A 16,213-nucleotide genomic window follows, 5' to 3' on the forward strand; every position below is an offset into this window, starting at 1 on the left:
TTAAAGGCGCTGTCGTCCTCGTGGCGGTGCTGGACATTTCCTGTAAAAAATAGCAATAATTCTCTCTCCTAACTCCTTCCCTTTCACTTTCTGTAATCTTAAACCCTTCTCATTCTCAAGATTCTCTTCTTTCATCACCTGAAATTTTCTTCATTAATTAATGCTTCATTTCCTTCTCATCTCCGCCATTCTTTATTTCTCTTGTAAGTTTTCATAATTTTATCAATTTTAGTTTCCGGATTAATTCATCATTTGTATTTGTATTCTAGTTTACGGATTTGATATATGCATTCTTAAGGGCTAACTATAAATACTCCGTATTATATATTTGTTCGGAGTATATATACGGAGTATTTAGTATAAATTTAAGTTATAAATGAATGATAAAATCACGCGTTTGATCGGTGTTATTAAGTTGAATTATTTCTTAATGTTTCTATGTTAAGCTTCTGTGTTTCATAATTTTTTAGGAAATGGAATAAAGTGATTTTATTAACTTTGCTTGTAATTTCGGCAATGGGTATATTTGGAGGAGTGTGGTATATTGAATGATTGAAATGTAAGTAGTAAGTATACTTTGTTGATGTTGTTTTTGGTTTTTTTAGGGGTTAATGGAAGTGGGTATTTGGGTGATCAAGTGGAATTTAATGCTCTATATAAGTATGTGTTTTGTTAATAATAATACGAAGCTAATGTAAATACTTCCTCCGTTTTCTTATTATCGCAATATTTTTTTTTTTCGGAAATTGTAAAATAATTGTAGCATTGCTTTAATTGGTTGATGATTTTTTTTGTTTTGTTTTTGTTTTTTTTGTTTTTGTTTTTTTTTTTTTTTTTTTTTTTTTTGGCATTCCCACATCGTTGCAATTAAGAGAACGGAGGAAGTAATATTTTGTGTGTATGAATTGTTAACTTTTCAAAGAAAATGACTTTTGGATTGGCGAGGTATTGTTGGACATCATATTAAGTATTTTTTATCTTTACAGTGTACCTGGTATAGGCGTATGTTTCTAAGTGCTCTTGAGGCTGCACAGACTGTTGATAGGTAAATCACTTCGCTATTATTGCTATCATCCATAAATTGGTATTGTGCCTCTAAATTTCTACGTGTTCGTTGGATCTTGTTAAGAATCATTGATTTTTTTTGTTGATAGCAATGTATGCAGTGCACGTTTGTTGACGAGTAACACTTCTCACATATCATTGTCTGTTGTTATCATATGCATGTAGTTGTTAGTTACAAGTACTAGATTTAGGTTAGGTGAGCTGGGTTAAGTTACGAACGTAAAACCCGCTTTGTTGTTTGTATTTGCCATCTGAAATTATCAGTCTATCATTAATCATGCTTTTTTGTTAGGCTTTATGAATGGTTTTGTTAGTCTGACTTCTGACTTTCCCTTGTTATATAAGAAATTTGCATGAAATTGAATTAGATGGAAAACAAAGCTACATGTTTTATCTAATGACTCAAAATTCACCATGGCCAAGTCTATGTGATCCAGTAACATGACTCACTTCTGGAGTTTGGTCCATTTATTGGAATTGCATGAGTTGTTGTTTTTTTTTTTTTTTTTTTTTTTTTTATTTTTTATTTCAAAGTTGAAATGTTCTGTTAACTTGTGCTACCAAGGATTGATTTACATGCTGATCTCATATTATGAAGTGTCACTCTTAACTTTGTTAGATGAAAAACGACTTCTGAAAGTTTTTACCCTATTTTTTGGCAGACTCAAAACTTCTTGGAGATGACAATGGCTTCCGAGCTTGTAAATATTGCTACAAGTGACAAACTAACTGAGGTTGACTGGGCCAAAAACATTGAGATCTGTGAAATAGTTGCTCATGATCAGAGGTATACCCTGTGAAATTAAACTCTATGTTCTATTTTGGCATACAATCAATTATGAAATCTTTTATGGAGCTTTATTGTTACAACTTACAAGTTTGGGGCATTAAGATTATAACTGCCAAGAGACTGTAGCAAGAAAAATACATCTAAGGGTTCCCTTATCGACATCGGTACTCAAAGTTTTGATTTGACTTTTAATACTACCTTTGTTTCACAAAATCTGCAACAAAGTGGCTTGCACAATCCCTAAGACAAAATTTCTTAAGCAAAGATTAGTAAACAAAGGGCCATGTGATTAATTGGATGAGAGAGAAAGTAACACCACCAGCACCTACCCCACCTTGTAACCACCACTAAGGTCCAAAACCCCACCACAACCACCCAAAACCCACCTAGCCAACTCGCACCACCACCAACACCAAGCCACCCACCGACTCACAACACCAAAAACCCACTGACTCACAACCACCAAAAACCCTAACCACCGTATACCTACCCTCTCACCACCGCAAGATCCGAAACATGCCCAAAACCCACCCTACTCAACTCACAACCACCAAAAACCCATCGTGTAACCACCTTCTCACGCACCACCACCAAGATCCGAAACCCCCACGCACCATAACCACCAATAACCCCACCCCACCTAACTCGCAACCACCAAAACTTACCCACCACGAAGAAAGGAGACGGCGGGTTTCACCAGGAGAGGAGGAAGCGCCGACGACTGTCACGACGCGAGTAAAAGGGGCGCGCTGCAATCGAGGGGATTTGAAACCCGGCCTACCTCACCACCACCAAGGAATTGAAACCCCCACCTCACCACCATCAAGAGTCGAACCCCTATCTCACCACCACGATCTGAAATGCGCCACCACGAACACCTCACTCCTTGATAAGGGAAAGGAGAACTCGGTGGCGAACAAACAAGGGTGAGGAGAAAGTGGCGGCGACTGCATCTGATTGGTGGTGGTGGAGTGGTGGTTGTGAGAGAAGAGAGAGAAAAGTGTTGTTGCTGGTGGTTGAGAGGGAGGAGAGAGAAAAGTTGGTGATGTTGGTAGTGGATGTGGGCTGTGAGGGAGGAGAGAGAATATGGGTTAGGGTTTTAATTATGGATAAATTAATTGAGGTTAATAAGGGTTCGTTTGGCATCATTGTGGTTTTCTGTTTTTTGGTTCTTTGTTTTTCAAAATCATATGGTGCATGTCATATAATGAATCAAAAAATAGTCAAACTTATTAAAATCATGATAATTTTGAAAACTGACAACAGAAAAGTGAAAACACCTTTTTCTTATTTCCTGTTTTTGGTTTTTTATTTTGAGAAAAATAGAAAACAAAAACAAATAATGATGCCAAACATGTCCTAAGTTAATAGATGGTTTATTGAAGTTAAGTAAGGGTATGTTGGTAAAAATTTACTATAATGTGTAGTTTCCGTTTTGGGAAATTGTTGTAGATTTTATGAAACAGAGGTAGTATGTATTACTTGTAAACACTCTCATTCTTCTGCTGGAGCATGTTTCTTTGAAGGTCTGTGTATCTATTGATATAAAAAAGTTGGTAACAATGACACTACGAGAGTTTGAGGTTATATGCATGTCTACAGGAAGCAGTAGACAGATCTTTTTGTCCATATGCTTCAGCGGTCTATAGATCCTTAGTCTTAATCTTTATATTCTCTGCTCATGTTAACAGAGGTGATGTTTAGCTAGATCAAGGTACTATTGCTATGGAGCTGTAATTCTGTAAGAGGAAATTGTAGACTTGTATATTTAATAATTACCGAGTCCCGGATCAGGTAGCCAGCATCCGTTATAAAGACTAAACTTTAGCATATAGTTGAGAAAGTGTCTCCTTGGTCGATCCCATCTGTTTATGGCTTTATGCTTAGGCTTTGTTCTGCTTGCTTTGGCTTTGTTTACAATTAAGATCTCAATCTGAGCTATCCTTCATTTACATTGGGATTTTTTGCTTTTTCTTGAACTATACATGTTTGGAGAAGCTGAGTTCTTTACGACTTTACAAGCAGAAAGTTGCTCCAAAGCGTATTAATAACATGGTACAAGAATTAGCTAATAGTTATGAGATGGTGAAACCATATGAATGTTTTTTTTTTTTTTTTTAAAAAAAAAAAAATTGCCCGGAATAATCCCACCTTTGGGGGCGTCCGCCCAAAATAATCTCAGTTTTAGGTTATTTTTAAGGAAAATTTGATTTTAATAATCCTACCTTTGGCCGGTTCGCTGCTAATAATTCTACCTTTTGATTATTATCTAATAATCCCACCTTTGGGGGCTATTATCTTCTAATGGTCCCTTATTACGGGTAACCCGTTGTTTGGGTAAGTCTTTTTTTTTTTTTTTTTTAAATTCCTCAGCCACGCATCACTGTGCATCACCCCCCTTCCCCAACCACCACCAGTCCACCGGGCACCAACAACAACAATTAACCCAATTTAGCTCCTCATACCACGCAATCCCTTTGCCCTCGCTGCTCCTTACTGACTCACCAACAATTACGCCACCAGCATCTACACCTCCTTTTCACCAACAAGCCAGCACCTGCGCAATTCAACTATCTCGCAATCCCTGCACTCCAATCCGCCACCAATCAACAGTAATTCAACCTCCGAATCATTGCAATCAGCAATTCGGCCGCCTACAATCATGATTGTGGCCTCCATTTGAGCAATTTAACACCAACAACTTCAATTGATGCTCCAATTTGAAGACCCAAGATGCACCTTTGTTGGGGCGGGGATTTTCGTGGTGGGGAGGGCTGGGGTGGCGTTTTTCATGGGTTAGGGAAGGTTAGGGCTGGGCGTTTTGGGATGTGGGAAGGCTGAAATGAATCAATTTGAGGTGAGGATAGGTTGGGGTGGGGTGTTTCGAGGGCGCGGGTGGCTGGGATGGACTGTTTTAGGGGTGGGCATGGCTGGGGTTTTGTGTTTCGAGGGTAGGGGTGGTTGGGGTGGGTTGTTTCAGGGATGGGCATGGGTGGCTTTGGTGTTTTGGGGTCGTGGGTGGGGGTGGCTGGTTGAGGGGGAGGGGTGGGCTGCCTAGCCGGGAAAAATGGAGGAAGGAGGGGAAAATGATAAGGAAGGAGGGAAGGAGAAAAAAAAAATTAATTTTTTACAATCTTTTATTAAAAGAAAATTTTTAAAAAAATTCGATGAATCACAAAGTGACACGTGGCATGCTAACCCATTACACAGGTTACTAACAAGTCAGAGACCATTGCCCCCTAAAGGTGGGATTATTAGATAATAATCAGAAGATGGGATTATTAGCAGCAAACCAGCCAAAGGTGTCAATTTTTCCTATTTTTAAATAATCCGACCTTTATACTCAATCCGCTCATAATGGTCTCGCATAACCAAAAACCGGTTAAAAAGGTAATTTTTTTTAGTAAATTTAATTTACACGTGTCACAACTTGATTTGTCCAAAATTTTAAAAAAATATTAATAAAAAAAAAAGTAAAATCAAATAAAAAAAACCACCACCACCTAAGCCACACCACTTCAGTCACCACCACCGAAACCTAGACCCCTGAACCACCACCCCAGAGCCAACCCCCCCCCCCCCCCGAAATTGACCTGTCGATCGGGATCCCAACCCAACCCTAAAACCCCCTTCGAATAATCGAAAACCCACCAAACCAGACCAAGGTCGACGCGGCCGAATTGGGGATGGGGGATGGGGAAGGGGCTGGATTGGGACGGGAAAGGGGTTTTTGAGGGTGGGGATGATTTTATAGCTTGCCCGAGCTTTGCAAAACAGTGCTTGGGTTCTCGTGAGGGAAGGGGTTGATAGTTCGGGGGGGTCCGGCGTTGTTGTCGGTGTCGTGGTTAGGGCTGGGTAGCTGGAGCCGCAGGGCATGGGATTGGACTTAGGCATGGGCGGTTTCTAAATTTTTATTTTTTCTTTAAAATAATTTAACCATTTTTAAAATTTTATTTTATTTTATTTTTTTGACCAATTACAGCCCATGTGTCTAGTAACTTGTTATGTTACATGATCGGTTGGGACCATTTTGAGCAGATTAGGTGTGAAGGTTGGATTATTTAATAATAACCCAAAGGTGGGATTATTTTTAGCGGACGCCCAAAGGTGGGATTATTTCGGACAATTTTTCCTTTTTTTTTTTGGTTGGGGGGGGGGGGGGAATGCTAATAGTTATGAAATAGTGAGACCACAATAATGTGTTTTTTTTTTTTTTTTTGGGAGGTGGGGGTGGGTGTAGGGGAAGGTAAGTGAGTCATTGGCCTATGACTTGATAGCCTAGATAACAATTAATGTCTTTCTCAGCGTTGGAGACAGTTTTTATCTTAAAGTGAAGATTGATTTCTTTTAAAAATTCAAGATGGAAACATTCTTGCCATCATCAGAGGGGTCATGTATCTATTTTCTGATTTTGTATGTAAACTCTTTTGTCTTGATAAGAAGATCTAGGTTGAGGGTGTAAATGGAAAAAAAACGATAGTACTTTCACTCTAAGTTCTTCATTGTGTCATCATCTGAATGTTTAGACCGGATTTTGGTGTTTCTCTTGGTGACCATTGGGTATGTATTGAGTTGTATTCTATGTGTTAATATGTAGGATATTAGCTTTTAGTGGTAGTAGGTGATGTTAGAAGCCAGTTGCTAAGTTAAGTAACATCTCTATTGAATAATCTATTATTTATATTCTTGTATGGTTTTAATATAGTCTTTTCACGAGGAAACTGTCTACGATGAGGTGGGATTAAATTTTGCAAGCATATGGCTGATAAACTGTAGTTTAGGCAGGACTTACTAATTACCTGCACAATTTGTGCCTAGGATTCTTTTGCTTGATGAAAGCAAATATGCTGGCTGAATATAATGTACCTGTTTTTTACAAAATTTTGAGGTCTTTAGTGCACCTCTCTTCTCTGGTGATTTCTTTTCTTCATCAGCTAAAAGTGTTGTTATGTCTTGGCAATTATTCTGTATAGGCAAGCAAAGGATGTGATGAAAGTGATCAAAAAGCGCTTGGGTAGTAAGAGTTCAAATGCTCAGCTGTATGCTGTTATGGTAGGTAGAGCTAAACAGTTCTTTCAGGATTCATTATTGCATTTCCTTACATATTTGGACACTTTATTGTTGGTCTTTTGTGTGTGTGTCATGTAAGAATAATGATGCATGCCCTTTCAATAGTTGTTATGAAAAGAGAACATCTTTAAAAATGGTTTGGTCATTGGTTTGTTTTTGGAACTTTCCAGCTGTTAGAGATGTTGATGAACAATATTGGTGAGGCTGTTCATAAGCTGGTGATCGAAGCAGGTCTTCTCCCTATTCTAGTTAAAATCGTGAAGAAAAAGGTATTTACCGCTTCTTGTATATTTTTCTCACCCAGAAAAGCTAATGGAAAGCAACAATTTTGATAGTCTGTTTGTGCATGATCTCACTTTCTTGTCTCCTGTTACAGTCTGATTTACCAGTGCGAGAAAGAATATTCCTTCTTCTGGATGCAACACAAACATCAGTTGGTGGAGCGACTGGGAAGTTTCCTCAATACTACAATGCTTACTATGAGTTGGTGGTAGGTATACATGCATGCATTTCTAGCTTGTAACCTGTCAAGTCTTATATTATTCAAAGCAATTATAAGAGTTGAACTGAGCTGTATGGCTTTTAGCTGGTATATGGTGGTTCTTTTTCTTTTTCTTTTTTTTTTTGTCCTTTTTTTTTCTCCTCAGGTTTCTTCTAAGCCCTAAGAGAAATGGTTGTGAAACATGTCAATTAATATTGTATTAATGTGCGAGGTGTGTGAACTTTTTGGTTTTTGAAGTATTATTGCTTTAGATTACCTACTGCTTTTTGCAATAATATTGAATCAGTTTCAAGCCTCTCATCTTCATACTCCCCCCTTGTCCTTGGAGGATTGTTTAAGATTATTTTAGATGCTTTGTTCACAACAATTGGGAAGATAGGAAACTTAAGCGATGCTTCAAGGTTAAATTCGTTTCTTGCTATAAAGTAATTAAGTAATCACATCTCCTAGTCATTTCAATGTATAAAAAGACTGGAGGCGCACCAAGGCGTTTCAGAGTTCCTTGCGCCTAAGGCGTGCCTCATTGAAGTGAGGCGCATATAATAAACAATGTAAAAAATTCTGAGAAAAAAAATCTATGTGGCTTAGTGCGTCTTACGCTGCGCCTCATCGAAATTGCCTTGCCTAGACCACAAAAGGTGCATGACCCCTAACACCTTGTGTCTTGTGGTTTGGACTTTGGAGTTGGACTAAGGTGTTGCATTGTATTAGATTCAATCAGTCTAATTGTTTTTGAACCCATAAGTTAGTTTATTAATGCCACAGTTAGAATTGTCTAATTGAAGTATGAATTATTGTATTAGATAGTGCTGTACCAAGCTTGAAATCCTGGCCTGCCACTGATTGTAGCCTTATGTCACACATCATGTCCTTTTCTTTTCTTGTGGCTTCTCTGTGTATAATTCTTTCTTTTCTATTAATTCATGTAGATTCTAAATCTTTTTTTTTTCTATTGACTCACATAGATTCTTTATTATACTCAATCCTTGATAGATTATAGCCCTACTTTTGTCACTTGGCATGAATCATAGTAAAGTCTTTATGTGGAGGTTGAGAGAATTTAATGTGAAGTTAATAATTTCCTAAGTTTTGGGATACATCAGCATGTATTAGGGTAAAAACTAACTTGAAAGGTTGGAACAGTAGGACAAAGTTGGCATATTTGAGATGGGGAGGGGGATGAGGAATGGAGAGGGTTAAATTTCCAAGAAATTTTTGCAAGAAAATTTAAGGTTATAATTGTTGAAGATGCTTTTCATTGTCCTCTTGTCATATTTTGATGAAAGTTTATGTGTCACAACTGAGTGTTTTGGCATCAGATTGTGCGGCGCGCTCAACAAGGACACAAGCCTTGTGTGGAAAGGGACTTATGAACACACAGCAACACAAGCAAGCGTTTGGATCTCAAGGGTGCTTATGTCTATTTGGTGACGATGTGCGGGTGATCTGGGCTTGTGATGGGCGTACAAGTCAAAGCGGGCACCAGCGGGTCCGATCATGAGCTTCTAATAGAGTCTAGTGAGTAGAGGGGGGTTGTTATGCAAGCAAGACACAATATCTATAAAGGTCTAACAATAACACATGCATAAAAGCAAAGCAACACCGGGTGAAGGCCTTTGGATTTTATTAATCTCTTGCCCTTTAAAGAGCTTAAATTTTCATTTACAAGATTCTCGATTGACAATAATGCAATAATTGTGTCTAAGGCCTAGAAAACTTAAACTAAAAGCCTAGAAAACTTGAACTAAAAGCCTAGAAAAGCATTAGAAAGGTATGTAAGACACAGAAAGGAGGTTGAATTCTAACACTATGTTACTTAGACACTGTTACGAGTGTGTGACTATTGGGGGCTATCCAAGTATCCTGCCATGTCAAGTTTGAAAATTTCAGACATGGGGACACTATCCTAAAATTGGACACGGGGGTGTAGGGACATGGCATTAGTGGGACATATTAATGTTTCAGAAGACTTTTTGCACAAGTTTACTCACATTTTAGGCTGACTTGAATGTTCATTATTGTTGAAATGTTTATCAGAAACTTTGTGAGCAACATATCACACGTATTCTTCTTTTCCTTATAGCATTATCTTCTTCGATTATGTGGTCCAAGATAATGAAGTTTCTGGTAAAAAAAAATGCACCCTTTTTGGAGGGTTGAGAGCCTAACACAGATGGAGAAGAAAAAAAAATAAGACTTAAAGGAACCTAGATGAAAGTGAACATGAAATTACTAAGGAGCAAAAGCATCTTTTCATGTTCTAAGAGTTTAGATGGGGGTAGCTTGAAGAGTTACTGGGATGATATATTAAAACGTGGAAGTCCTTTGAGCTTGAATTTTATTCTAATTAGGTTATCTTTCCTTTTTCTTATATTTTCCTCTTTGTAAAAACAAGGGTACAAGAGATGCAAAAATGTTGTTCACCACACTTCAGGGAAGAAAATGTGAGAATTATGCTTCCCTCTTCAAAAAAAAAAAAAAAAAAAAAATGATGGAAAGAATTGTAGAGTTGGTGACTGAACCTTCAGATCTTGAAATTGTTTACGTAGTAGTAGGTATTTTTATATGTTTTCTTTTGTTAATCCAAAAAAAGATGGAAAGGAATTGTAGAGTTAGTGGCTGAACTTTCACATCTTGAAATTTTTTGTGTAATAGTCGGTATTTTTGTACGTTTTCTTTTGTTTCCTTTTCTGGATTATGATTTATTGTATTGTATTTGGGTAGTCTAATAACGGTTTCTAAATTTAAATTGTGCTGATCAGTTCTGTTTATTCAGAGTGCAGGAGTAAATTTTCCTGGAAGGCCTAATGCAGTCTCATCTAACCATAACTCCTCTGGTGCAAGCCAAAGTAATTTAACTGTTGGAAGCATTGCCGCCTCAGCCAGTGAAAGGGCCCCAAAAAGGGAAGAACGTCAAGAAACCCAGCCTGCACCTGGGTCCAGGTAGATTGATTTACTAATCACTTTCTTCATAATTATGCTTGACATTCTTTTGGTTTTCCTGATATAGTTGTCAAATATCTAATAATAATCTAAGTCATGAATACGTCAGTGTTCCAAATAGTAACTTTGCCGTGGTGAATTGTTAGTATAATATGAAGCTTATTGCTTTCGTAATTTGTGCCCATGCAGTATAATTGAAAAAGCTAATGCTGCATTGGAAGTTTTAAGAGAAGTTCTGGATGCAGTCAATGCTCAAAACCCTGAGGTATTTTTGAACTCATTTTTTTTCGGTGGATGCTAAATTTTCATGCAAATTCTTCAGTAGCTTTATGTGCATTTTGAATACTATCATTCAAGCAAAATTTTATCTCTCTCTGTCAAGTTTGACCAAGCCTAAGCCAAATTGGGCCTCAATATGAACATTGTGAGGTTCAACTCACGTGGCTTTGCATATATTAATATTTATTTTCTTATTTTTTCCCCCTTACTTTATTACTATGATTTTGTTTTCTTATCCATAAATTATTGAAAATGTTGGTAAAAAATATATTAGAGGATGTAACATAAAGAAATTAATAAGTTGAGGAGAAAAAATAGGAATTAAGCTGATCTCAGAGTGTAGCTTTAATCAACTGGCCAAGCGTAGCTCAAACTCAAGGCTACCTGAGCTCCGCGCTGAGCCAAAACTCATACAAGCTGAACCAGAATCTGGCAATTTGGGATTTGAAGGATATGGAAATCTTGTGTTTTTTTCCTACTAGTACAACAGTCTTCAATAATATTGTATTATTAGGCATCAGGACAACCGTTGAAGTTAGTGTCTCCAAGTTAGCTGTATGATCCTTTTTACCCTGTTTAATTCTGTATAGAGCAATGTTATAGACTGTACAAGCTCTGCTTGCTGCCTGTCACCTTTATTCTCTCTTCCCTCAATTTTTTATTTTTATTTTTTTTTGGGTAATTTCTTTAAATTACTTCCACTGAAATTGAAATGTATTTGTAAAGGTTCTTATCTATATCTTGAATCTTTTTTTTTATTTTTTTATTTTTTTATTTTTTTTATTTTTTATTTTTTAAAATTTATCACCTAAGTTGCACTGAAAGGGCTGGGCTGCTGAGTGTTATCTTTCTGCAGTTCTTGAAATCAATCACTTATGAAATATTCCTCACGTGTATTAGATTAACATGTTTTTGGTTGCGTAGCGTTTTTCTTATCCATTTCTAGTTTTCATGCTATAATCTAAAACAAGTGAAACATCTTCAGTGTCTAAGCCTCTAAGACAAGACCTTTAAATACTTGTGCTAAAGAAGCAGAGTGTAAATTGCTGGTAGGATACTAGTTGACCTCAATATTATTATTATTATTATTATTATTATTATTATTATTTTTTTTTTTTTTTTTTTAATGATTAGTGAAGCTCTAGTCAAAACCAGAATGAAGCTTGTCATGATTTGGTTGACCTTGATTGAGATGTACTTTTTGACTTTTACCAGGTAAACTAGGTGTGACATGAATTGAGAGCGTATCATGTAGCTAATACTGAAACATTTTGAAGATTTTATGTTGGTTGATGGATATGGCTGCAAAGGTTTGTGGTTATGTATTGTGGAGGTAATTCTAAGGGAGGTGGGCATGGGGTTTTGGATGGAGGGGACTAGTAGAGCTACCGGCCTACCACTTAAGATATCAAAAGAACTTCAGATTTTAAGATAGTTTTCTTGAAAAAAGATTATCACTAACTTGTTAAGTAATTAAGCTTACCACATCAGTTACTCTAATAAAAGGTAAATAAAAGGGGGAGAAAGAGAGAGAGATTGCACACAGGGACAAGTGCTGACTGCTCTTGTTTTGGTGGATCTGACCTATTTTAGATCTGACTCACGAGTTTACTTTCTCTCCTAAGGGTCAGACCTGGATTTCATATCTACACCCGGGTCTTGTCGTGTCAACAGTAGGGTAATGGCCCAAGTCTGAGCATTACCGCACTTAACAATATTGGGAAAGTCTAGGCAAACTTCCTTACCTTGCAAAAGTCTAATTTCCATGGATATCAAGCACTGCATGCTACACTATGTCATCTGAGTTCCTTAATCAACTCATATAATGGTATGGAATACTTTTCAGGAACATTATATATCAGTTAGACACTCTAATTGTCTTGAAGGTGTGAACAACCTCTTTTTAAAGAATGAATTAAAGAGACAGGGAAAGAAGAGAAAATTATGTGAGATATATACTCACAAATGGGATTTGAGATCATAAATATAGTATGATTTAGCAAACAATACAATCTGAAATTTGGTATGTAATTGCAACATGATAAAGACGTGCAGAACTCCATTTAAAATCAAGAATATGTATATGCTCTGCTCCTACACCTGTGTCTAATTTATGGAAATTTTTATCAATTACCAATGTCCAAAATATGAGTCTTGACACACCTAACACATGGATATACACTCATTTCTGACACATTAACAGTAGTCATAATGTGTCTGAGTAACATAGATGATATGCAAACTAGGTTTTGGAGCTGCTAAATGTTGCCTGTGGTGGCAAAATTAGTCATGAATCAGTTGTCACTAAGTTAAGTGTTGACATGTTTGAGCATTGTTCTTTTGGCTGTTCCTGCCTGTTCCTTCAACTCTGAGCTGTACTCTTGTTCTATAAAATGTTACTCTGACTTGTTATTTCGTCATGTTCCTGTATCACTGGCCTAGACTAAATAGGTTTTTACAAAATGTTGTATCTGTTTAGTTTGTAAGACATGTTTGCATGTTCTTTTACATTTTAATCTTATGAAGAAGGTAAAAGAGACGAGTTTCTGTGTTCTTTGTGTTTATATTTTAGGCTATCATCCGTTCCAATCTACTTTTTGTATTGGTCTCTTTGTCTTGAACTAGATAAGTTTTCTCCTTTTCTCAAAAAAAAAAAAAAAAAAGATAAGTTTTCTCCTGTTATCATCTGGAAAATTTATTGTACCATATATCCTCAAAAATTGAACAAGAAGCTATGGGAATTAATTATTTAATGTCTACATGTTTTGGCATGCTTCTTATGTCATTCATGACTTCATCACCTTGGTTTGACTGTATATAGTGCAGAGTTATAGGGGTAAGGTAGTAAGAGATATTAGCTATAAATGGAATTAATGCTACTTAAACCTAGTTTGACTGTAGCTCTCCTTGTGTTTCTCTTTTAGGCAGCAAAGGATGAGTTCACTCTTGATCTTGTGGAGCAGTGTTCATTTCAAAAAGACAGAGTAATGCACCTTGTGATGACATCCAGGTATATATTTTAAAGTAGTGTTTCTGGTTTCCAGTTTTTTAATTTTGGTTCTGTTGTTGTATATGCTCATTACTATAATACTATGTCATCCTCTCATCCAAACAAAATCAATTATAAGTGGGATTACTGGAAGACTTTAGACGTCATCTTTTGTTTTCCGTATGCATTCCAAATTTAATATTATAGTCACAATTGATCTACTACCTTGAATGTTTTACTAGTCTAAATTGTAGAAAGTGATCGGGTTTAGGAAAATGGTGGTTAAGGTATGAGAGATGGAGCAAAAGGTGGATGAATGTAAGAATTAAGTAGAGAGTAAGGGAGTGAGTGGAAAGGTGTAAATACTGTAAATAGTGTGAGTTGAACGTTTTGAAACATCCAAAAGCAAAAGTGAGTCGAACTCTTTGGGAACGGAGGGAGTATATATCTTTTATATGTACTCTTTTGTGGACAATGATGTTTCGTTACAAGATGGCAGACCTTCACTGCTAATTTATTAGGTTGTTCACACTAAGTTGGTGCCCTGTGCTGCTCTTGAACCTGTCAGTCTGTTATAAAAAGGGTATTATTATACCATATAATTATGTGTTTTAGGTATTTTTGTTAGGTAACCCTCACGTTGGAATCCATCATGTGGTGAACCCGAACTTGTAAACTGCCAATAATTAGATGTAGAAATCAGAGAGCCTATTATGTACACCCGGTGTCATTTGCTCATTTAATCAACAAATGAGTAAAATTATTTCCTCATTTGTTGATTGAATGAGCAAATGACCCCAGGTGTACGGTACACCCGGGTGTATATAATAAATTCTAAGAAATCAAGGGAAATTCTCATTGGTAGCTTTAAGTTTTTGCTTTTTATATTTGGTAGCAATAAAATAATTCAATTTACACTTTAATTGACCAATAGTAGTCTTCTTCAGGTCTACTTTTCCAAAAGAGGGTAAAAGAAGAATAGTGTTGCATTCCCTATGTTCCAAAATGAATTTCGTGTTCATTTTCAATATGAAATTATTGGTGGAAATTATTTATATATTATTTTTTAAATATTTATAATTTAAATAGTATGTTTAAAAGAGTAGAATTTTTTTTTCGGATCATCCAAAATTAAAGTGCAGAATTTATTTTGGGGCGGAGGGTAAAGAGTCTAAAGACAAATTTTGGACTATGAATAAACTGTTATAATTGGGGTATTGCTATATGCTATTACATCAAAGATCATATCATGAGTTTAACTATGTCCATCTTTTTATAAACAGAGATGAGAAATTGGTCTCTAGGGCTATAGAGTTGAACGAGCAGCTCGGCAGGATTTTAGCAAAGCATGCAGCTCTACTTTCAGATGGCCCTGTACCAACAGCTAATGTTCCTGCGCCTCCCAAGCAGCCCACTCCACCATTGAGCGATAATAATCACATGGATACTGCCACATGGGTAGCAAACCATAAAAATAATAATACTAATGAGGCTAGGGGCACTTGGGCATCAAACCATAAAGGTCATGTTGGTCAACCCACATCACCACCAAATCATATCAATCGTACGGACCATGAAGATACAGATGAAGAAGAGGAGGCAGCGCAGCTTTCTCGTAGGTGTGTGCCTTTGCAATTTATCTTAATTTTCTATTCTCCTAGGTCTTGAGATCTGTGTTGTTGACCTTGGACTTTACTCAGGATTCGGAAAGGAAAAGCACTTGTGAGGCCTGAAGATGAAGTAAGTGCAGAAGAGAGGCCATTTGGAATGCAGGGTGCTTCCATGCCAACAGAAACTTTGTATCGGCCTCTTATACGACCTCTAACTCTTGAGTCACCATCTCGTGAAATGCAGGCGCCACCTTCAGCTACTTTGATCCCACCCCCACCTGCAAAACATGTTGAGAGGGAAAAATTCTTCCAGGAGAAGAAGGGGGATGGCGCTTCTTTGTCAGGCCACATGAGAGGTCTTTCATTACACAGTCGCAATGCTAGTAATAGCTCGTATAATGGGAGCATAGGTTCTTGTGAATGATATAGTAGCCGACTGAGTATATTTATGATTTATTATGCGGCTTTTAATGTGAGTATTGATATTAATCTGCTGTGGAAGCAAAGAGGTCTTTCATTGTTGTAGTTCTGGGTTTGTGTGAGAGCGTCTGAAGATGTGGACAGACATGAATATGCCTGGTTACTCACTTCAGCCTGCTGGTGGCGACAATTTCTGTATACATGCTTGTGTCGGTGTCCGTATGTTTGTGTAACGAGTTATTGGGAATGGTCTTATTGGTCTATAGGTATCAGGTTTTCTGTAGCAAAGGTTTTTTAAAATGAGTTTGTAAGTGAGTCGTTTATCCTTATTCGACTTATGAGCATATGTATATCTATACCTGAATGGATGTAGCAATCATTAATTTATTTATAAGCATACTAGATTACTTGTATATGTTTTATGGCACCCACACTAGGTGTTCAAGTTTCTTCTGTTGCTGAGCAACAGAGAACATCTTAACTTGTAATCAGGGTTGTGGTATTTTTGTGTAAATGTCAAAGATTACTATCAAGATTTTTTTTTG

The 16,213-nt window shown here is 36.9% G+C and overlaps 1 protein-coding gene across 1 annotated transcript; it reads left to right on the top strand.

Moving 5' to 3' along the window:
• Positions 1-16,203, top strand: LOC145576384 (TOM1-like protein 5). Its single transcript, XM_081634155.1, has 11 exons — positions 1-203; positions 987-1,045; positions 1,728-1,852; positions 6,829-6,907; positions 7,096-7,194; positions 7,302-7,415; positions 10,204-10,370; positions 10,560-10,635; positions 13,574-13,659; positions 14,922-15,257; positions 15,339-16,203. Exons 3-11 carry the CDS (start codon positions 1,746-1,748, stop codon positions 15,670-15,672), a joined length of 1,398 nt encoding a protein of 465 aa, XP_081490281.1. The 5' UTR covers positions 1-203; positions 987-1,045; positions 1,728-1,745; the 3' UTR covers positions 15,673-16,203.
• Positions 16,204-16,213: the final 10 nt, after the last annotated feature.

The sequence above is a fragment of the Chenopodium album genome, chromosome 13 (assembly GCF_948465745.1).
Source record: "Chenopodium album chromosome 13, dcCheAlbu1.1, whole genome shotgun sequence".
Classification (NCBI taxonomy): Eukaryota; Viridiplantae; Streptophyta; class Magnoliopsida; order Caryophyllales; family Amaranthaceae; genus Chenopodium; species Chenopodium album.

Bases quoted from the DNA above. Each gene is read 5' to 3' on its own strand.
- LOC145576384 (XM_081634155.1), top strand. From the start codon at position 1,746: ATGACAATGGCTTCCGAGCTTGTAAATATTGCTACAAGTGACAAACTA. The intron at 6,908-7,095 runs GTAGGTAGAGCT...GGAACTTTCCAG, and splicing joins CTCAGCTGTATGCTGTTATG to CTGTTAGAGATGTTGATGAA. The intron at 13,660-14,921 runs GTATATATTTTA...TTTTATAAACAG, and splicing joins CACCTTGTGATGACATCCAG to AGATGAGAAATTGGTCTCTA.